Genomic DNA, 25,057 nt, shown 5'->3' with positions numbered 1-25,057 from the left:
GGAGAGGAGAGTGGGCGTACCAAGTGTAAGGAGAAAAGTAAGAAAACTGGGCTGGGTACATATCAGGAGGCCTTGCATGGTCTGCCAAGCAATGAAACCTTCTTTTGGCTAGAGCTTCCCAAGAAGTGTGCCTAAAAATTTATTCCTTCATGCCTTCAAAGAGGCCAGGAGAAAAAATGTGGGGTCATAGGTTAGGTGTTTGTTTGATTTTATAATAAACAGCCAGTTTTTGGAAATGGCTGTATTACTTTCACAACAACCAGCACTGCACAAAAGTTATGGTTGCTTTAGGTATAGCTATTGCTAATCTCTTGAATTTTCGCTCTTTTCATGTGTGTGCAGTATAGTGGCATCTCATTGTGGTTTCCCTGACGACTAGAGATGGTGGGTATCTTTTCACATGCCTAGTGATCATTCTTGTATCTTATGAAGTGACTGTTCAAGGTTTTTATCCAGTTTTTATTAGTTTTGTCTTTTTTTCTTTTAAATCATTGAGTTGAGGTGTTCTTTATTTAGTGTGGATACGAGTCCTTTGTCAAATACATGGATTGTGATTATTTTCTCCTAGTTTATTGCTTTCCTAATGTTCTCTTTGGATAAGCTTAGTTTTTAATTTTGATTAAGTTTAATTCATCAGTGTTTCTCCCTTCTGGATAGTGCTTTCTATGTCCTGCCTACCTCAAAGTTGTGAAGATATCCACTATGTTTTCTTCTAGAAACATTATAAGTTTTAGCTTTTATGTTTAGTGTCTGGTCCATCTTGCATTAGTACTGGTACATGATGTCAGGTAGGGATCAAGGTTTATTTTTTTCCCACATGGATATTAAGTTATTCTAGCATCTTTTGTTAAAAAGACTTTCCATTTGTAATTGTGTTCCTTTGGTGCTACTGTCAAAAGCCCATTGGCTGTATAGTATATACTTCTGGATCCTCTATTCTTTTCCATTCACTTATTTATATATCCCAACGCCAGTACCACACTGTCTTGATTACTATGTAATTACTATAGAGTAAATCTTAATGCCAGACAGTATATGTCCTCTAATTTTTGTCTCCTTTTTCATGATTGCTTTCAGCTACTTTAGGGCCTTTGCATTTTCAAATACATTTTAGAATTCATATACATCTTGATTTCGACAAGTCTGATGGGATTTTAATTGGATTTTTATTTGACTGACTCTCTACATCAGTGGTTCACAAAGTATGGACCAGTAGCATCAGCATCACCAAGGAACTTGTTATAAATGAAAATATTCAGGCCTTCCCCTAGACCTAGGGGATTAAAAACTCTAGGGCTGGGACCCTGAAATCTGTGTTTTAACAAGCCTTCCTGGTGATTCTGATGCATGATAAAGTGTAACACTTGCTGCTGCAGATCAATTTGGAAGAATCAACATCTCAGCAATATTAAATATTCCTACCCACGAACAGATATTTCTCTCCATTAATTTAGGTCTTCTTCAATTTCTCTCACCAGCATTCTGTAGTTTTAAGTGTACATGTCTTGCATATATTTTGCTTAATTTGTATCAGGCTGTTTTATGTTCTGATGCTACTATAAATGGCGTTTTAAGCATTACTGGCTAGCCTTTAACCATAGTGTAAAAGTGAAAGGGAAAAAAGTCTCTGGGGTGGGAGTTCACTAAGAGACTTGAAAAAAAGTTGAGAGCTTGAATGATTGGTAACATCTTGAAAACTAACTAGTTTTAACAGGCATGCAAGATTAGGAGGTTGTTTCCAATGAATTGATATAGGCATTAAGCAAAAGCAACTGTGAAGATCACAAAAAGAGGGACAACCAGATGTGCTCTCCCATAGTCTTGTCAAACATTTTCTACAATCTTTACAAAAGAATCAAAACATGAGTATCCAGCCTCTGGATCCAGCTGCTAAATTGAAAGACAGAAGACAGAGTAACGTGTTGAACTACATGAAGAACATAAGATCGACAAAATCTAAACTGTGGCAAGCTCTACAGGTCAAATGGGCTAGGTTTTTCAACAGACAAATTTAGAAGAAAATAAAAGGGGTGGAGGAGAACCACAATGATTGACAGATATTTAAATCAAATATGAAGTTTTTACAAAATGGACAACCCTAAACTATAATGTACATCTGGGTGGTCAAATTAGTTAAAAGTGTGAGAAAAGGATTATTGTAAAAGTCAAGTTCAGGGTTTCTTTTGGGGGAGGTTGTATTGAGACAGGGCATATGATTCTGGAGTAGCTGACAAAGTTCTGTTTCTGACCTGTGTGGAATTCACCTTAGAATAACCCATTAAGCTATACATTTAATTCTTGTCATTTTCTGTATACTTGTCTTATTTTACATTAAATATAGGTTTTATTCTCTTAATATGACACATACAGAATCTGGAATTTAAGAATTTACAAGTTTTAGTGGTAGAATGGTGTTTGGTGTTAAGAACTAAGGTGTGGCTATGGAAGCGGTTGTTCAATTGAGGTAGGGATATTAGTGTGGATGAAGTAAAAACAGACAAACAAACAAACAAAATGGAACAGGTAAGACTTGGGAAGGCACTGAAGAAGTCTGTAAGTTTGGTTCTCATCTCCACCATCAGTGTAGGGAGTGGCCTAGAGGTTGGCAGAGACAAAAATTATAAACAGGTGGAGAAAAATATACTAAGATTGCCAAGTTACTACTCTCCCCTGGGCCCACAAAATGAAAGAATATTTTTGGAAGTGACTAGGGAAAGAAAGGGGCAGTTGAACCCACTTTCTTTCTGTGGGTTGTGGTAAAATGAGCATGAAGAGGCTCACTATCTTTCAAACACAGGCATATTTCAGTTGCGGCTTTGTGGTAGAGAAAGTTCCTAAGAAAATATTAAAGGTGGGGGCGCCTGGGTGGCTCAGTCAGTTAAGCGGCTGCCTTCGGCTCAGGTCATGATCCTGAGGTCCTGGGATCGAGCCCCACATCCGGCTCCCTGCTCAGCGGGGAGCCTGTTTCTCCCTCTCCATCTGCCTGCCACTCTGCCTACTTGCGTTCTCTCTCTCTCTGTCAAATAAATAAATAAAATATTTTAAAATAAAAAAAATATTAAAGGTGAAGGGTAATTTGCTAACAAAGAAAGAGAAATTCCTGAAACACAATGGAAAAGATCAGGAGGGAGGAAAAGGGTGTGTGTGTGTGTGTGTGTGTTTGTGTGTGTGTTTGTGTGTGTGTGTTTGTGTTGGGAGGGTACAGAAGAGCATAAAGAAGGATGAGACTGATAGAACTTTAGAAAAGAGGCAAGGGAAGGCTCCTTTTCATATATTCAAGAATGTGAGCACCATGGATGGAATGGCTTGGTCTTATTGTTCTAATTGGAGCTTGTGTGAAAAAACCTGAAATTTACAGGGGTGGTGTCTTAGGCCTAATTGTTGCAGTTTTCTCCATCTAATCACTCTGCATATCAATGTTTCCATTGAAGAAGGCTTTTAAAGTTCTAAGGATAGAAGAAACATCTTTAGTTCTGAGAACAGGAGCTCTTACTATGTTCAAGAGAAGGGTTCTCAGGAGGGCTCCTTGATGATTCCCACCACTGTAAACGACTGGGGATGCCTCTGAATCTTGGATCACAATGACTTTTCTTCCTTTTTATTCCAAGATTCACTGATATTAGAAAGAAGGATCTGACAAGAGTAGGGCAGGGCCATAGTGGCAGCAACATACAAAGCTAGAAATGGGCTTAGAGATGCACTCATTCAGACCCTGGGCTGACAAACATTGTTGGGCTAGTACAGGAGAAATGGAGCATAAGTATGCCAATTTATGGGTCATCATGAATTCTACCTCTCAACAAGTGGGGCCTGAGTGTTGGAGCCCATTTCTCTTGTTATCAGGGTTGTAGTAGTGATGGGAGAGGAGAGAGAAAACAGAAAGGAAGTCCTAAATAGAAGAAAAGGAATAGGCAGTACACTAATGAATTTGGGAATTCTCCTCTTATGAAATACATTTACGAAGTATTTTTAGAACACTTTGTTACTGTTTTAAAATAAAAATTATGAAACATGTTTTAAAAATATGTATATCATAGCATTGTTATACTTTTTATTCTGCATACTACCAAAACTATGTTTTTAAAGTTTAAAATAAAAATTCAACTATTAATCTGTTTCACGTTACATGCTTATTGTATATTTTGAAGTTTCTTCAGATACTTGATAGAGTTAAATGTATACAAAATTATAAAAGTTTACATTTGCTATAAAGTTTAGGGCAAAATAAGCAGAGCATGATTTGGACAGGACCATGACATTCAGTGTTTCTCAGACTTTTCCATCAAGCACCCATACCAGAACATAGCTCCCAGGAACCAGGTGAAATGTCCTGATGCAAGCTGCTCTCAGTCTAAACTTTCTAAAATGTATTTTTGTTTTGTATTGCATTTTTCTTATTTCATTTAAAAATTCACATGAATTTCATGTTACATTCCATAACGTGTGCATTTATTTTATTATAAAGACATTTTAAATTGTTTTCTGTGGAGTAAAATTAACACTCTGGGAAGATGCATAATATTTATTCCGAGGCTTTATGTAAACTCTTAATTGAGAAACACAGCATTATAAAAACATGCTATTTGAATATTTTCATTGTGTATTCTTACCTCCATAGTAGGTGGAGTCTTTCTTGTTTTTCTAATCCAAGCTAGAAAGAAAAATGATACTTAAAAGTAAGTTTTTGATAATTTGCACACTTTATTCATTCATGCATAAAACAAATATTTATTAGCACCTGTTACATATTGTTTTAGGCACTGGGCATAAAGAAAAAAGTAAACATGAATTTCCTCCTCTCCTGCAGCATTTATACTTGTGAAGGGGAACAGAAAATAAACATACAAACATATGATGTCAGGTCATGATTTGTGTCATAAAAAAATACAACAGCATAGGGAGTTTATTAAGGAGGGGACAGTCCACATCTAAAATCAGACCTCAAAATCATCTGAACTCAACTGAGTACCTGATGCTTTATAGCAATAGGAAGGAAGTAGGGCAGGTGCCTCTAGGGAAATGTATCAGAATCACATGGAAGACATATAGTACATCGTTTAGGAGAATAGAATCAGATATTCTGGGTTCAAATCCCAGCTTCATCACTTACTAGCTGTGTCACCTGGGGGAAGCTATTTAATTTTCTTAAAAATCAGATTTCCTATCTGTAAAATATAGACAATAGTAGTATCTACATTTTAGAGTTGTTGTGAAAGTTATATGAAATGATACCTATAAATTCTTAGGTCAGAATCTGGCATACAGTAAGCATTGTCTAAGTTAATACTATCATTATCACTATTATTCCATAAACCTATTTTTTTTATAACAGACTCAAAAAAACAAACTAAGATCAATAATATCTGCTTGGCCTATGGGGATATATAGAAAACTGTGAGTAAATATACTTAGGAATTTGGTCTTTAAAAAGTAGAAAACTGTCTGATCACTTTAGTTGATTTAGTTTTCACTACAAAATTGTGAGGTATCCTAATTTAATAGAGAAATTAAATAACTCTCTCAAATTTATACATTAGGTAGTAATGGTGGCATCTGAGTCCAGATTTGACCCTGTCTCTAGCTCCAAAAGCTATCCATGTTCTACTAGGCAGTCTCTCAAATTTCACTAAGCAACAAGCAAAGAACATAAAACTAGAAGAGGAATAGGTCGTAACTGTAATTACATGCAGGACAATAAGGATTACTGACCCCATTTTACAGATTGGGAAACTGAGGTTCAGAAAGATTAAGCAATCTGCCTAAATTCACATAATTAGTAACAGCCTGGGAATCAACCCCTTGTTCAACTGGCTCTAAAACCTGAGCTCCGTCTGCTCACCAGCTCCCTTTTCTTCAGACCAGCTCCACCAGCCAGCCTTCTGTCATTCAAATCATAGCACCAGGAACTGTCCTCATGACAAGTCCAGTACTGAATGGCTACTGGGGGTACAGACAGCAACATTCAACTGCAGGCCTTGCACTGATCCCATAGAATGTATTTTTAATATAGTCCCAGGATTTTAACCTTCTCTACACACCTACTTCTGAGTTTCTATCCCTGTTCTCTGCATTCTCTTTCTTCTTAGCTTCCACTCCTATCTGGTCCATTTCTAGTCACAACTTGTACAGATTTTATGTTCCTTGTTAGGCTTGTAAGGCTGTCAGGGGCAAGGTGCATCCATGGGAGATTTATGTTTCTACCACTTAAATGCCTCCAAACAGTAGGTACTTAATACAGCTGTTGAATGAATACGTCCACTATAAAATACTTCCACTATGTGAATATTTGTTGTAATGGAACTTTTGCCTGTGTTAGAAAATCCAGCTTAGCAATAGTAAGACTCCTCTGTGCAATCAAGGAAATAAAGTGCTTTATGGAATTTTCAACTGCCTCTTTATGGTCAAAATAAGTTACTTAACTATTTATGGACGTTCTTTTTTTCTAGGACAGAGGCTTGTTTTAAAATAATTCAACATGAGCCATATACCTCTGAAAGGTTTTGAAAAATCAACTGCCAGGGCAGGGTTGGCAAACTATTTAGCCCGCAAGCCAAATTCAACCCACTACGCCTTGTTTTTACATTTTTAAATGGTTGAAAAAAATATCAAATGAAGAACAATATTTCATGACACATGAAAATTACATACAATTCAAATTTCAGTGTCAGTAAATAAGGTTTTATTGGAACACAGCCATACTTGTTAACATATCTATAGCTGCTTTTGCGCTACACCAACAAGAGTTGAGTAGTTGTAACAAAGACAGTAGAACCCACAAAGCCCAAGATATTTATCACCTGGCCTTTTAAAGAAAGTTTGCCAACCCCCTTATGACAGCTACCAATAAGTAAGGCCTTGTAGCGACTACTATCTGTCTTGATTCAAAAACACTTTCATTAAGTCAATCAGAGAAAGACAAGTATCATATGATCTCACTGATATGAGGAATTCTTAATCTCAGGAAACAAACTGAGGGTTGCTGGAGTGGTGGGGGGTGGGAGGGATGGGGTGGCTGGGTGATAAGACATTGGGGAGGGTATGTACTATGGTGAGTGCTGTGAATTGTGAAAGACTGATGAATCACAGACCTCTGAAACAAATACTACATTATATGTTAAAAAAAATGAAAAAAGATAGTAGGAAGGGAAAAATGAAGGGGGGGGAATCGGGAGGGGGAGACAAATCATGAGAGACTATGGGACCCTGAGAAACAAACTGAGGGCTCTAGAGGGGAGGGGGGTGGAGGGAGAGGTTAGCCTGGTGATGGGTATTAAAGAGGGCACATACTGCATGGAGCACTGGGTGTTATATGCAAACAATGAATCATGGAACACTACATCAAAAACTAATGATGTAGTGCATGGTGATTAACATAACATAATAAAATAAAATTTAAAAAACACTTTCATATTATTTAAAATAAAAATCATTATTAACTATTATACTTTTTACTAATGAATACCATGTATTTGAGAGTCTGTGAACACCTACTATTGGCATGAGATCATGCTGAAAAGTATAATGGCACGATGCATACTTACTATTACCATGAGAAAAACAACAATCTGTCTTATGGATGAGTCTATAAAACAGCATTTTCAGTTTTTTGGTAAGGTTAGAAGAATACTTCAATAGAATCTCAATAATTTTTTAAAGTCCCAACATAAATTAATAGACTGAGTAACTGATGTGTTTTCTAAAGTTTACTGGTTTGTATAAGTTTATAAAATTCATGCACGGAAGAATGCAATATAACTCAGATAACATATTAAGAACTGCCTAGAATAGTCGCCCTCATGAGACACACTATTCTCTCAGGAAGGATACAGGACTTCTTTAGCTTTGTTTTAAATGGCTCAAGGAAAAAGATCTTTGTTTTATCTAGATAAATAAATGCAACTGCTGAGATAAATTTGTATAATTCTACAATAACCAGATACTTGAAATGTTCTTGAGATTATGGTTGATGCCCATTTACTGCTATGTATCCAATAAAGGTTACAGCTGGAAATATTCGATGTGATCACTCATTTATATAATCTTATCTAACTTTCCCAATAACTATCTGCAACAAAGGCAATATCCTGCTGAAGGTTGGCAAAGGTTAGGAAGAGGAAGGAATAAAAATAAGCATTAATATCAAATCATTACATTTCTTTTTTTTTATCCTCATAACAATCTGGAACTGAACCTCTATCCAATTATAAATTATATAATGATTTTGCCATTGCTAATTATATCTGTATGGTGGATTCTGTATCAGTCTTCATTATAATGTAACCATTGTTTGAGTAGAATTTAGCAAGATAACTGGACAGTTTATGCCTTAAGATCCTAGCATTCTTTCATCAATGTTCATTTGCATTCTCATTAGTATGCATGAGATCTTCATTGAACTTTAATACTCTTATTGGAACATAACACATTATAATAAGCGTAAAAGTGAGCATGCAAATTAAAGTTCCCATTAATCACTAAAAGAGACTAGAAGAAGCAAGCAGGAAAATACTTCATGAAGCATACATTCTTCAAATTTCCATAAGCACTGAAAATGGCTAACACACTTTTAGAAGCAGTACCAACTGGGGTTAAGGTAAATGAGACATTTATCACTAGAGTCAGTACAGTGCCCATTCAGAACTAAAATTACAGAAAGCTTGTCAACAGTTTGCATCCAAAAGATACTATATTAGAAATATGGGTTGTATACTTCACTTAAGGAAAAGACAACAGTATAATAAAGCCTCATCTTTTAAAAAATGATCTTTGCCAGTTCTGGGTGTGTATACATTATAAAAAACTACAAAAATAAGAATCCATATTTTTTAACTGTGAAAATCCTTCAAATGATATATTATGAAATGAGTCACTTTCTGATTACTGACCCTTGGGCATATCTTAAAAGATATTATTAGATTTAGTTGGCACATTTAAGTTAAATATTTTGTGATGCTCATGATGATTATTGTTCTTTTTTCTTAATCCACTTTATTGAGATATAGTGAAACCATTTTAAGTGTACAATTCCATAAATTCTGAAAAAGTATACAACCTTCTAACCAGCATCACAATCAGTATATAGAACAATTCCATCACTCCCATAAATTGTCTAATGTCTGACCACATGCAAACACCCACCCTAATCCATCCACAGCCCCTAATTATTTAGTGCTACACTTAATGTCACTGTTGATTAGTTCTGCCTTATCTACAATTTCATACAAACAGAATTTTACAGTATGTACTCTTTTACATCTAACTTGTTTTACTCAACATAATGTTAAAGTTCATCCATGTAACTGTGTCTGGAGAACGGACTCTTAAGGTAGGCTCCACAGCCCCCATCTCTTGATGTCCACACCTGTGTGTGGGCTCTTCCCCTTGAGTGAAGGCAGGCCCTGTGACTTACTTCTAACTATGATAATAAGGCAAAGGTGATGGGATGTCTATGAGTACATGATTATGTTAGGTAGGATTACAGCATCTATCTTGCTGGAGCTTCTCCCTTGCTGGCTGTAAGGGAAAAAGTGGCCATGTTGGAGGATCCTATGTGGAAAGAACTGCCAGTGACCTCTAGGAGCTTAGGGTGGCCTCTGGCCAGCATCAAGCGAAAAACTAAAGCTCACAGTCCTACAACTGTAAAGAAATGAATGCTATGAATAACCACACATGTGGGAAAGTGGATCCTTCCACACTCACACCTCCAGATGAGAAAGCAGCCCTGGACACCTTGATTGCAGCCCTGTGAGATCCTAAGTAGAGAACCCATCAAGGCTGTGCCTGGATCTGTGACCACAGGAACTAGGAGATGATAAATATGTAGTGTTTTAAACTAAGTGTGTGGTAATACTGATATGGAGCAATAAAAAACAAATACAACGAGCATAGTAGCAGTTCATTTTTTTATCACTACACAGTATTCCACTGTATAGAAAAATAACAGTGCTATTATCCACTCATTTTTTGTTGGGTGTTTGCACAGCTTTCCATTTTGGGCTTTTATGAATAAAGCTGCTACGAAAACTTTGGGTACAAGTGTTTGGGTAGACCTATGTTTTTATATCTCTGGGTTAATATCCAACAGAACTTCTGGATTATAGGGTATGTGTATGTTAAAAATTTACAAAGAATTAATAAACTGTTTTCCAAAGTAGTTGTACCATTTACACTTCAGCCAAACTATTTATGAAAGTTTCAGGTACTCATTTGTGTATATAAACACAAAGTTTACATACTCATTAACCCTTTGTATCATCATTCTTTTAAATTCTAACTAGTCAGTGTTATGTGTTGGTGGGAATGTAAAGTGATACAGCCAGTATGGAAAACAGTATGGAGGTACCTCAAAAAATAAAAAAAAAGAACCACCATATGATCCAGCAATCCCTCTTCTGGGTATATATCCAAAGGAAATGAAATCACTGTCGTGAAGCGATATCTGCGCTCCCATTTTCTCTGCAGCCAAGGTATGGACACAACATAAGTGTTCATTCACAGATGAATGAATAATGAAATTGTGGTATGTGTGCACACACACACACATATTTACAATGGAATATTATTCAACTTTAAAAAGAAGACAATCCTGTTATTTGTGACAATATCAGATGAACCTAGAAGATATGGTAAATGAAATACACTAGACACAGAAAGAAAAATACTACATGATCTCATTTTTATGTGGAATGTAAAAAAGTTGAATTCATAGAAGCACAGAGTAGAATGGTGGTTACCACAGGTTGGTGAGCGAGGAGCCCCATGCTATCCCACAACCCTGAGACCATGATCTGGGCTGAAATCAAGAGCTGGACGCTTAATGGACTGAGCCATCCAGGTGACCCAACACTTAGGTTTTAATTTAATAAAATATGTGCCAGATCTGTAAGCTAAAAAATTATAGATGAAAAAATGAAGGACAGACCTAAGGAAATGGAGAGAATATGCTGTGTTCATAGAAAACTCAATACATTCCCAATGAAAACTGATCTATAAATTCAATACATTCCCAATGAAAATCTAAGAAGGATTTTTTTGTAGTAACTGATAAGCTGATAGTAAAAGTCATATATAATGACATAGGGCCCAAACTAATTAAAACAGTTTTGAAAAAGAGATTGGAGGATTCAAATTACCTATTTCAAGACTTATTACAAAGTCTCAGTAATCAAGACAGTGTGGCATTGGGAAAAGGACAGACAGATCCATGGACAGAATAGAGAATACATAGCCCACATCTATATACCCAAATGATGTTTAACAAAGGTGCTAAAACTGTGAGAAAAGGATGGTCATTTCAGAAATAGTGCTGGGAGAGTAGTTAAAACCATAAAGACAGAAAGTATAATGATGGTTGCCAGGGAAGGGTAAGGAAGAACGGAGAATTATTGTCTAATGGTACAGAGTTTGTTTTACAAGATGAAAAGAGTTAAGGGGATAGATGGTAGTGATGGCTACACAATAAAGTCAATGTATTTAATACCACTGAGCTGTGCACCTAAAAATGGTTAAGATTGTAAATTTTATGCTATGTGTATTTTAACACAATAAAAATATAGTACTGGAAAAAACTGGATATCCATATAAATAAAACTGATACCTATATCATACAAAAAAATAGAATAAAATGGATCACAGGTATAAGTCTAAAACCCCAAACTATAAAATTTCTAGAAGAAATCACAGGAGAAAATATTCATGACCTTGGGTTAAGCAAAAATTTCTTACAACACCAAGATCATGATATATCAAAGAAAAAAATGATAAATTGGACTTCATTAAAATTATAAATGTGTGCTCTCCAAGAGGCACTGTCAAAAGAATGGAAAAACAAGCCACAGACTGGGACAAAAATATTTACAAATCACATACATGGTAAGGGAATTGTATTGAACATAAATAAGGAACCCTCAAAAATAAGTTGGGAAAAAAACCCAATCAAATGAAAAATTTCTGAGCAAAAAGATAAGAATAGACACTAAAGAAGATATACAAATGGCAAACAAGGTCATGCAAAGATGATCAGCATCACTAGGCACTAGAGAAATAAAAATTAAAACCACAATGAGACACTACAACACACCTATTACAATGGATCAGATCTAGTGACACTGACAACACCAAAGGCTAGTGAAGATGAGGAGCAAATATAACTTTCCATACACTGCTAACGGGAAAGCTAAATGGTATAGCCATGTTAAAAAACAGTTTAGCAGTTTTAAGTTGAATCTATTCTTGCCACCTGACCTAGAAATGCCAATTCAAGGTAGTTACCTGAAAGAAGTGAAAATTTATGTTCATATATTTATACCTGAATAGAAATATGAATTTATTTAGTGGCTCCAGTTATAAATGTTATAAAGTATAAACAACCTAAATGTCCTACAGCTGGTGAATGGACAAATTGGTATATCAATATGAGAAAATTCTACTCAGCAATAAAAAAGGTATAAACTGCTGATTCATGCAAAACACATAAATGAATTTAAAATTGATTAAATGAATTGAAAGAAAGCTGTTTTCTGCTTCTAGGCAACATGGAGCAACAGGGACAAGTTACATGAAACAATAATTTTCAAGACAGTGGACATCAAGTAATGAAATATAGTGATCCCTTTAGAATGTTAAAAGAAACAGTGCCTCACTTACTGCTCTGTGAGTTTCCAGGCTGTGGCATGGGGAGGGGATCCTGCTAAAATTCACCATACTACCTATGTTATACAGATGAAGCTGGGAGTCTAGGGAGACCAAGCTGACTAAAATTCGCAGGACAGACTATCAGACATGACACAGCTACACAGAGAGAAAACTGTGGAGATTGGCAGGAGGCTGCTATCAAGTATTCAGCAGAGCACTAATGAGTTCATGTGAGTAAGAAACTTTTAAGACCAGGAAAAGAACCACCTGAAAGGATCAGAAGGAACAGTTCTCACGTTTTACACAGGGTCAAGAGTAATGTAAATTTCCACCACCCAGAGTGGAAAACCTCATGATTGATGGGGCAGAGGAGAGTGCTCAGCAAGGACTTGCATCAGCAGTGCAGTTAGTTCTAGATTAAACTCTGTTCCAGTCCCAACTAATGAATCTTAAAAGCAATCCCTGAAGGGATCAAACTCTTTCCAAGTAAATTAACTGTGCCTCAGAACAAAGCTCAACAATATAGATAGGAATATAAAAATATCCAGTATCCAACAAGGCAAAAATTTTAAATGTCTGATATCCAATCAGAAATTGCGAAGCCAACAAAGAAGTAGGAAAATACTTCCCATATTGAGGAGAAAAAAAAATCAACTAACCAAAACCAACTAAAAACAGACACAGATGGTAGAATTAGCAGATAAGAACATTAAAACAGTTATAACTGTACTCCATATGTTCAAAAAGCTAGTGGACAGATTGAACAGGTTAGGTAGAGACATGGAAGATATAAAACAGACCCATATCAAACTTATTCAGATGAAAGTTACAATGTCTGCAATGAGGTATACCCTGGATGGACTGGTAGGAATTTGACACTGTAAAAGAAAACATTAGTGAACTTGAAGATACAGCAAGAGAAACCATACAGAATGAAACTCAAAGAAAATAAACCTCCACAAATGATCAGTGTTTTTGAACTATGAGACAACTTCAAATAGCCTAAAATTGTAAATGGAGTCCCCAAAAGGAAGGACAGAAAGGGACTCAGAGAAAAGTATTTGAAGAAATAATGGACAAAATATTTCTAAAATTGACTGAAACTACAAATCCATAGGTCGAAGAAGCTCATGAAATTTCAAGCACAAGAGACTATATGACGGTACATCATGATCAAATTTCTGAAAACCAGTTAAAAAAAGAATAACTTTAAAACAGTGACAAGAAAAATATACACATTACACATAAAGGGACAAAGAAAAGCATGACAACAGATTTCTCGATAGAAACCATGTAAAGTATCTTTAAACTACTAAAAGGAAAAAAAAAACTATCAACCTAGACTATTATAGCCAGAGGAATATCTTTATATTTCATACAGGGGTGCCTGGGTGGCTCAGTCAGTTAAGCATCTGACTCTTGATTTCAGCTCAGGTCAGGATCTCAGGATTGTGAGATTGAGGCCTGTTTGGGCTCTACACTGGGCAAGGAGCCTGCTTAAGATTCTCTCTCTCCCTCTCCTTCTGCCCCCCCCAAATATATATATATGTTTCATACATATCAAAGCTGAAAGAGTTCAATGCTAGCAGACTCACATTTAAAGAAATGTTAAAGGAAGCCTTAGACACTAAAGGAAAATGATCACAGATGGAAATGTGGATCTACAAAAAGGAATGAAGAATGTTAGAAATTATAACAATATGAATAAATGTCTTATTTTTCTTATTGATTAAATCTTTCTAAATCTTAGTTCACTATTTATTTATTTTTTTTAAGATTTTATTTATTTATTTGAGAGAGAGAGAGAGAGAGAATGAGAGATAGAGAGCATGAGAGGGAAGAGGGTCAGAGGGAGAAGCAGACTCCCTGCTAAGCAGGGAGCCCGGTGTGGGACCTGAGCCGAAGGCAGTCGCTTAACCAACTGAGCCACCCAGGCGCCCTTAGGTCACTATTTAAATAAAAATAACAATGCAGTGTGTAGTTTGTAACAAGTAGAACTAAAATATATTACAATAACAGAAATGTTAGAAGGAAGAAATGGCAGTACATCTTTGTAAGGTTCTTGTATCTATATGAAGTGGAAACATCACATAAATATAGATTTTGATATGTGGAAGATATAGTCTATAAAACCCAAAACAGCCACTCAGTGGAGATACAGCTGAAAACCAACAATAGGAAATAAAATAGAATCATAAATAATCCTTAATACTAATCATTAGTTTGTTAGGGCTGCCATAACAAAGTAAAGTGCCAAACATTCAGTGGCTTAAATAATAGAAATTTATTTTTTCACAATTCTGGAAGGTAGAAGACTAAGATCAAGGTGTTGGCAAGTTCCGTTTCTTCTAAGGTTTCTCACCTCAGGCTGGAGATGGCTGTCTTCCTCCTGTGTTTTCACAAGTTCTTCCCTCTGTATATGTCTGTGTCCTACCCTCCTCTTCTTATGAGGACACCAGTCATATTGGATTAAGACCCATCCTAATAACCTTATTTTACCTGATTACCTCTTTAAAGACTCTATTTCCAAATGCAGTCTACAAATATAGTCTGAGGTGCTGGAGTTAAGACTTCAACATAGATTTTGGGGGAACACAATTTAGCCATAAAAACCAAGAATGAGAGAGGTGACATCACTACAGATTCTAAAGATATTAAAAGAATAATAAGGAAATATTATGGTCAGTGTTATGCAAAAAAATTTGGAAATCTAGATGAAATAAACAGACTCTTTGAAAGAAACATGCTACCAAAGGTCACTCAAGAAGATATAGATAACCTGAGTATCTTAAATCTAATAAAGCAATTTAATTTGTAGTTGAAAACTCCAGGCCCAGATGGCTTCAGTAGTAAAGTCTACCAAATATTTTTTAAAAATAATTTTAACTCTACATAAAGTTTTGGAAGATATTGAAGAAGGAATATATCCAAACTCATTTCATGAGATCAGCTTTCACTGACACAAAACCCAAGCAAAGACATTACAAGAAAAAGAAGTTACTAACCAATATACCTCAAGATAAAAGTATTAAACAAAATTTTAAATAAACCAATCAACAATGTATAAAAAGAGTAATACATCAGGAACAAGTCAAGAGTGTCCATTCTCATCTCTTCTAATCAACAGTATACTGGAAGTTCTAGTCAGTGCAAACAGGTAAGATTAAAAAAATTAGAGGCATCCAGGCTGGAATGAAGGAAATGCCTTTATTCACAGACTGTATGATCTTCTAAGTAAAAAAAGATCTGATGAAGTTGATAAAAAAGCTACTATATTAACAACTGAGCTTAGCAAAGCCATAGCATACAAGATCAATATACAAATACCTATTGCATATTTATATGATAGTAATGAACAACCAAAAATTAACACTGAAAAAAATTATCATATACAATAGCATCAAAAATATGAAATACTTATAATTCTGACAAAAGATGTGCAAAAAAAAGGCCTAAATTAAATTAAGAGAAATATAATGTCCAGGGATCAGAAGATACTTATTGTTAAGATGTCAGTTCTTGCAAAGTGATATATATGTTCAACACAATCCCACCAAAAATCCCAGGAGGCATTTTTGTAAAAATTAACAAGATATTCTAAAATCCATTTAAAAATGCTGGATTTCATGTATTCAATATATATTTACTGAGCACTTAGTATGTGACAGGTGTTAGGCAAAGAACTGGTAAGGAAAAGGGAAATTTATTACAAGGATATGGGGTGGCACTAGCACTCAAAGACAGATACGCATCTGAACTTCATTTAGAAAGAAATGGAACAGAGAACTGGAAACTTGCCGGAAACCTAGGAAATATTCAGTCTCACTATACTCTTCTCTTTGCAGACTGGTTTCTATTTTCTTCTTAGTAGATCAGCTTTTTCTGCAACAAAGCTTGGATAGTTGATTGAAGATAATACCCACAATTGTATGTTATGGTTCCAGTCATATTGAAAGACTGACTGCACCCGTTTTATCTCACTTTGAACTCTTACCTTAATTCGAAAGTCCTGATAGGAATCAAGTGTCCATCCTTGTCTTAACAGGGGGTCAGTTACCAGGGTCATTTTAAGTTGAGCAAATATTCCAGATGGTGACAGCAAGTATTATCCACAATTTGTACAAGAGTAAACTAAGATTGAGAAGTATGAAATTAGTTTTCCAAGTTCACGTGGGTAGTGAGTGCCAGAAACGATACTTAAACTCTGGAGGAGTGCAAGTATACAGTCAGCACATGACAGCGAGTGCCTCCTTCAATCCTGTATTGTAGAAGCTTCACTCTGCTCACCTTAGTACCAGCTCTGCTAATGTTTACAAGTTCCTTTCACTGGACATATGTTCCTGTACTAGAGTGTGACACCTTCACAACTTTCAAAGAAATGCAATATTAAAAAAAATTTCATAGATTTAGATTACCAAAGTTTTTGTAAGAAGAATAAACATCTGATTTTGTATAAACAATTTGCCTTCTAGAAGATATTACTAAAAACACAAACTTACCCTCCCATTCTGCTGGAATATCTCCAACTTCATAGTCCACTTCTCTTTTATTTGCTGCTTCTACAATTCTTTTCTCTCGAATAGTTTGTCCTATAAGACAAAAGCCATTATTTTATTTTTAAATAAACTCATGACACAGCAGTTACTACAAGTAATATTTTCTCTTTGGATACTGCATATCTCCTTATATGGTCAAAGAATTATCAGGAAAAAGAATAGATTCCATTAGAATTAGGTACCTTAGAAAAAGCAAATTCTAAACTTATTACAAAATTTTTAAATTTCCTACACAGTACACAAAATCAATTTTGGTAGAAAAAAAATCTAGATGCTGTGTTAAAAAAAAAGGAGCAACCAATTAATCTTCGGGCACTAATGGCCAAAAAAATTAAACAAAATAACCAAAAAAACCTCCATTTTAATAATCAACAGTGTTCGAGTCCTTCAAATTCTGCAAGTATGTGTATCAGAGGTTCCAGCAGCTGCTGGAATCCCTATTCATGGCCCTTACTAAGTATGCAGTGAATCACAAGATCCTGCTGCCACTCTGTCTCCACATTACACTGGCAAACCCAAGGGAGCCAAATCACGGGTTGGATTCTATGACCCATCTGAGTGACTACCTCTCACTGGATCTAAAGGAAGAGGGCAAAAGCTGATGAGTTATAGGTACCGTGCTTCAGGTGTGAGATCAACACTGGTACAGGATGGTAGCAATACAGAAACATGAGAGCAGAGGGAGCAGTAAAGAAAAAAGGTGTAGACAGGTTGGGGATGCGATGAGAATGCAATAGGCTTACTCTTCTCAATAATAAAAATTTGATTAGCATGTATTATAAGTTCATATAAAAGACATAAAACTATTTTGTATTTTCTTCTGTTTCTACAAAGTCTCAATTATATCCTTCAAAGCAGCTTTGTCAAAATGATGGTTTCAAAACATGTTCCTTTGTCATTGAGCCTGTGAGCCTGGGGAAACCAGGTAAGCTTGCTACTTCCCAAAAGTTAGCAAGTGTGCCTGCATAGTCAGGGAATGCAAGCTGAAACAAGGTGACAGTGGTAACAGAGGAGGAGCATGGTTTAACAATGATCACACCAGTCAGGGAGAGAAATTTGGGCTACTACTCCATTCTTTGTAATAAGTCCTACTTGCATAATTTTTAAGAACTGGGAATGAAGTCTATTCCTCCCACTGAGTAAGAAATTATGCACAAACTGTACACTTAATCATACTAATATGCTTTCATACAATAGTTGTAAAGACAATCCTACTTATCACAACAAAAAATTTCCATCCCTGCAAATAGAGCAATTTTAAGTACCTGATCAGGTGTCAAAAATTTAGGGTCTAATTTACATTTAAAAATGATTTTGATAACAAAAACATTAATCTAATATATGTATAGGCTTAATAAGTCCTAACACAACAATAAGTAATTGACATTGGTGTACCCAATGAGTTTTATTATATAAAACAATGCATAGTTTCTTCACTTAATAATAAAACATTAGATTTAATTAAAACAGTCAAAACAAAAAGTCTGAATTCATGTAGATAATGGTCAATGGTACAGGGATTTAAAGACTGCAGGAGTAACAACATTATTTTACAAACCTAAAAAATTTTAAAGCTACTGCCATGGATTTAAAGCTAATTGCCCTAGGATAGCAGATTTCCTATTCCTCTGTTTAGAAAAATATAAAACCTATTCAGTTAAAACAAAAGAAAAAAAAGGGAGATCTCCAGGTATTAGGTAGATGACAGGCTTAGTTAGGTAAAAGACAGATTTCATCTGTTGTGCTTCTGGAATAGGGTATGGGAACCCTGGACACAGACAGAGCAAGAAGGATCGAGAGCAGAGAGTCCTAAACGTCAGACAATTTTCATTCAATCCAGCTTTGTGTTTTTTGTCATACTTTATAGTATTATATTCTTAATATTTTTCTTTAATTTGGCTTGTTTTTCTTTCAATATTCACTTCTCCTTTACCCTAAAAAATACCATGAACTGCTTGACTTATACTACAGTTGACCCCTGAACAATGTGGGGGGATAGGGTCACCAACCTCTCCATGTAGTGGAAAACCAACCTAACGTTAACTCTACTGGAATTAAAATAAAATAAAAAAATAATTAAAAAAAAAAAAGAAAATCCACCTAATACTTTTGGCTAACTACTAATAGCTTACCGTAAAAACTACTAGTCTACTCTTGACCAGAAGGCTTACTGATAACATAAATAGTCAATTAACATACATTTTATATGCTATATGTATTCTATATTGTATTCTTACAATAAAGTGAGCCAAAAAAGAGAAAATGTTATTAAGAAAATCATAAAGAAGAAAAAAGACACCTATAGTAGTGTATTTATTTATTGAAAAAAATACATACGTAAGTGGACCTGCAAAGTTCAAACCTGTGCTGTTCAAGTGTCAACGGTAGTTGTATTTTTTGTTTAAACACATATAAAATAGACAGATATTTACAATTTTAATGGGTATCTTTGTATCACCTAAAGTCATTCTGCAGACCACACTTGGGACACCACACTGTTCTACAGAGACAGGCCCAGCAATATACATGGTGATACAGGACACAGGAGCCAACATAACCAATAAGAAATTCCTGTAGATGGGAGATGGCTGATAAATACCAAGTCTTTCCTGGAGAAACTTCATGTCTTTTCCTAGTTCTACTTGCACCTAAACAAATGGCTAACTCTAGGCCTTGAGCAGAGTGGGTTTAAGATGAGTCTGGAACATCTTGCTATGCCAGAAAGTAACAGAATTCTCAAAAATAAATAAATAAGTAAATAAGTAAATAAGTAAATAAATAAATAAATAAATAAATAAATAAAGAGGGGGGCCTGTCACAAGAACTTGAGCCAGCTTACAGGGGTTGCTATTTGCTAAATCTGGGATAAATCTGAGCACCGAAATAATTAAGGAATTACAGACCAGCTATTCTCAAATTGCTGTGGGAAACTCTGTGTGGTGCCAATGACCCTTTTAAGGGGACTGTGAGGCCAACACTATTTTAATGATAATACGAAGAATGTTAGCTGCCTTTTTCACTTCCATTCTCTCATGAACGTACAGTGGAGTTTTCCAGAGGCTACATGTGATATAGCAACAGACTGAAGAGGAAGCAGATATGAAAAACTCCAGCTGTCTTTTATTAAGCTAGACATCAGGAAGACTTGTAAAACATAAAGCAAAGCTACCCTTTTCTCTGAATGTTTCTGTTTGGGAAAGTATAGTTATTTCTGATAAAAAAATGCATTCTTTATGTAAACAACAAAAAAAATTTTCTTATGTAATAGATTACTAGTTTCATTTTTATTTTTTTAAAGATTAATTTATTTTTTAGAGAGAGAGAGAGAATGGGTGGGAGGAGGGGCAGAGGGAGAGAATCTTCAAGCAGATTCCCCGCTGTGCATGGAGCCCAACAAGGGGCTCAGTCTCGTGACCCATGAGAGCACGACCCAAGCTGAAAGCAAGAGTCAGATGCTCAACCGACTGAGCCACCCAGGTGCCCTGTACTAGTTTATTTTTAAAGAATAAACACTTAAAATTTGGTTTTAGTTTCAATATAAATATAAATGCATATCTCATAAACAAAGCTCTTTCAATAATTGTGAAAAGTTTAAAGAGATCCTGAGACCAAAATGCTTGAGAACTAAATATGCTACTAGAAAAAAAAAAGGAATCCATAAAGCCAAACCACTAAAAGGTAGAGATAGATGGATAAGTAAACTGGGGAGGTAAAAGGGCTCTTGCTTACCACAGTACTGAATAGTAAATGTAGAAGTGCCAGAGCTGAAATACCATCATTTTGTAACCATCATGATAAAAGACCAGTTCTGGTAAGAATCAGTAATGGAAAGAGATTTTTTTGTTTTATTTGGAAGTAATTTCCCCTTCCTCTGTATATAGGGTGTTCTTACAATTTGGAAGGTAAGGCTTACATATTAAAAGACAGTTGGGTTAGGAATTATAAAATTTCTAATTTGATACCTATAAATACTGCCTTCCTATGGTCTTAGTGACCCTGCAGGTAAGACCCTTGACAGGTACCAGTCACAGGCAGGTAACACCAACAGTCCTGAAGAATGAGACAGCTGACTCAGGCATTTCTCCTTCTCTAGGCCACTGCACCTTCCCTACTCCAGGGAAGACATTTGGGCAGCCTTTAATCTTTAAATTTTGGAGCTTCAGAACTCATAAGGTATCTGTCACACTGGAGGAGGGATTTTCTTCTACTATTACCAAATCAAAGGTGGAGGCCTACATTGGTTGTAACCCATAAGCACATAAATCCTTGGTGATGTTTCCAACCAGCTGCCTACTACCAGCCCAGTATTTCCCATTGGTGGGGTAGCAGGTGGGGAGATGAATGCTTCTGGAGGTCACTCTGGGGTGGAAAAAAGAGGTTGGGTTGACTGAGGTGACACATCTCTGAGAGAGCTATCCCCCTGTAAATAAGCAAGACTGATCTTGACAGGAGCCCCTGGCTTGGAGAAGTAGGATGGCCAAGGTTAAGATCCTTTCTGTCTGACTACTGTCTGGCCCTCTGCCTCACTGGCAGTGATCAGAGCAACGAGGTGATAATCCTAAATCAGTTCGGTGATATAGAAACGACTGAATTTTGCATACGAAAGGAGACTTAGAAGAGTTGGTGCATAACACATGAAAGTGAGGGCTACTGAAAGCCAAGAACCACACACTCCACTGGTTAGATTTGGGGACTTTTAACCTTGTTATAATGAAGCATCGAAAATTAAAAAAAAACAAACATTAATTAAGAGTACTAAAATAAGAATTCTTATACTGAAAGCCATTTTCACATATGACTTAAAGGATAATCTGACTGAAGTTACTCAGATGTAACATCTATTTCTTAAGAGCCTGCTATGTACCAGGAAGTGTTTAGGTATCTTCCATATATTATCTTTTGTCTTTAAAACATCTTTTACAGATGAGGGGGAAAAAAAGCATAGGATGATTAGCTTATCCAAATATTACATATAGCTAATTAAAGTAGTATAGCCAGCGTTAAACCTAAGGATTTTTACTGACTTCTACCCTTAAGCGTATCCCATTTAAGATTTTAAAATTAGCATTTACAAAGTTTGCATACAGTACCATTACAGATACCCAATTAAAAACATTTTATTCATAATCATAAGCTATTATTTTCCCAGAGTGATCAAATGAGGCATTTCTGCTTGAAAATGTGATGATTCTATAATTTGACATATTCTACATATATTTATATGAGCATGGATGACTATCTCAGCAGGTCTTAGCAGGTAATACTTTTTTTTAAAGCAATTAAAGAGTCCTTCCTGATAAGCTTTCAGAATTTTTAAGACGGCCAACTAGTTCAATGGATTACCTAAAATCATATTAGCTTCTTCATACTTACAGGTTTCCCAAAAGGAATCTCTGCTTCTATCTTAGAAAATCCAAAATTAACTCTTTAAATCTGACTTCATTAATTTCTTAAAAGCCATAAATACAATTTGCAAAACTAAAGTCTGAAAGTACATGGGAAGAACATAATTAAAAAAAAGAGATGAACATATTGCAAATTTGTGCCTGTGGTTTTCACTTGGACAATAAACTCATTTATTGTTTATTTTTCAAATTCCATAGTAATCTTATATGCAAACAAAAACTTAAAGTTCTAAAAATATGTTATGTTATTTAGCCAACAAATGTATATTGAACTGTCAATTATATTAATCCAAGAAGATTTATAGTAAAAAATGATTTTTTTTTAGATTTTCTGAATGCATTCCCAAATCAAGCATGAGGGTCCTAGAAATGTCTAGTATTTTGCTGCATTTACTTTCTATGAATACTAAAGAAATCAAACATTTTTGTGTAAAAATCATTTATTTTCCAAACGGCAAGGAATTTTTGACCCTCAGAAAAAGGACAGCTGTAATTACACTTGCTCCCCTACCCCCAAAAGGAGGTAAACATTAAAAAGAAGAATTCAAATGACAGATTCATGACTATTTGGTCCATGTAATAATGCGTTCACTCTGAAGAAAAAAAAGAGTAGCAGTCATTTCAGGTTTTGATTGACGTGCAAGTAATCAGTTTTTGAAAGTACATTATTCACCTAATACATTCTACAACTCTTTGTAAGGTTAAATTACCTCCAATGTATAAAGCATATTTATAATTAAGAATTTGAACATTTAACAAAATAACACAAGAAAACTAACATCCAGTGATCCTGTTATGACTATGTCTGAATTATGACATAGGAGTTAAAATGTCTTAAATATGCATACAAAGGGAAGGAATAAAAGGGGCACTAAAATTTTTTTAGCTAAATTAAATAGGCTTTAAGATATATCATATGGCAATTACAGGCTTTAAAAGGACTATTTTTTTAAAAGATTTTATTTATTTATTTGAAACTGAGAGCATGAGTGCGTGGAGAAGAGGGGCAGAGGGAGAGGGAGAGGCAGACTCCCCCCTGAGCAGAGAGCCAGATGCAGGACTCAGTCCCAGGACCTGGAGATCATGACCTGAGCCAAAGGCAGAGGCTGAACTGACTAAGCCATCCAGGCGCCCCTTAAAAAGCCTATTTTACAGTGAGGAAATTTATGACTGAAAAATTTTCATTTTATTTTTAGTGACAATCACTATCTAAAGCAAGTAAATTCTAATCTGGTACATCCTTAATATAAAAGGGAATAATATTTTCCCCTCTCAAAATTAGCACACACTCATAGTATAGTATAAACCAATATAATCAAGTATTTTATTTTCACTTTGAGAGTCTAACTTGAACAACTGGGGCTATCAATAGGTAAAGAGAAACGGACGCAATAAACAAAGTGGCAAGTATTACTAGAATTTAGAGAATTAGAAAATTATGCCACTTAGCTTGGGCCTAGCCCAAACTTTATTTTCAGATTTGAAATGTAGAAGATATGGTTGGTTATTTGATTGATTTCTGGATCCAAAGAGTTTTATAGAAATTGGGTAGTACTTGGGCATTTTACCAAAGATCATAAAAGAGTCAAGGACCGCTCTATTAGCTACTCTTACTAATTCACAGAATATATGACAGTTTTAAATATGAATAATTTAGTGAAAATAAATAGAGTACATTTTGTGGTGCATTAGTCTTAATTTTAAAAAATATATATTTATTTATTAATCCATGAAATTACTAATACCCTTCATTAATCTGTTTAATTTAGTTACCATCAGGCACTATTTAACATTAATGAATAGAAATCTTTTTTTTTTTTAAGATTTTATTTATTTATCTGAGAGAGAGAGAATGAGAGACAGAGAGCACGAGAGGGAAGAGGGTCAGAGGGAGAAGCAGACTCCCCGCTGAGCAGGGAGCCCGATGCGGGACTCGATCCCGGGACTCCAGGATCATGACCTGAGCCGAAGGCAGTCGCCCAACCAACTGAGCCACCCAGGCGCCCGAAATCTATTTTGATATAGAAAGAAATCACATAATCATCTAATGAACTGTGATACTCATCAGCTTAAAAGGAACTATTCCAGTATTTGTGAACTAGATCCTGAGTATAATCCTGAGCTCAGCTGGTAAAAGGTTGAGGTGTCAATAATTTTCAAACCCTTCTTTAAAAATATCTTCAATAGAGGTTGAATTTATGAAACTGCTCAAAGCAGAGCTTCTATAGTTGAGGTAGGGGTCTACAACACTACTTCACCTTTTGCCCCCTCCCCTTCCCTGGAGGCAACCTCCTCACACTCTGGAGAGCCAACAAGCCCTACGAGTATCAAGGATTCAGACCCAGCATTGCACTTTTGAGACTGCAAAACGCACTTAAGCACATGTATTGGTTCCCTTAACAAAATCAACATCTTGTGAATGGCAGAAAGAGCATCATGTATTTTGCTTCTCCTTACCTTTCA

The 25,057-nt window shown here is 35.5% G+C and overlaps 1 protein-coding gene across 1 annotated transcript in view; it reads right to left on the bottom strand.

Annotated features, from left to right (window-relative positions):
• The window catches only part of NDUFAF2 (NADH:ubiquinone oxidoreductase complex assembly factor 2), a 136,267-nt gene that overhangs the window by 31,590 nt on the left and 79,620 nt on the right, over positions 1-25,057 (bottom strand). The window contains exons 2-3 of the mRNA XM_027606054.2: positions 17,133-17,222; positions 4,611-4,651 (exon numbers count right to left, since the gene is read on the bottom strand). Of these exons, the coding sequence (XP_027461855.1) occupies positions 4,611-4,651; positions 17,133-17,222 (131 nt within the window). The remainder of the gene's footprint in view (positions 1-4,610; positions 4,652-17,132; positions 17,223-25,057) is intronic.

Source organism: Zalophus californianus, chromosome 5 (genome assembly GCF_009762305.2).
Source record: "Zalophus californianus isolate mZalCal1 chromosome 5, mZalCal1.pri.v2, whole genome shotgun sequence".
NCBI classification, from domain to species: Eukaryota; Metazoa; Chordata; class Mammalia; order Carnivora; family Otariidae; genus Zalophus; species Zalophus californianus.
This window is presented reverse-complemented; position numbering and strand designations above follow the sequence as displayed.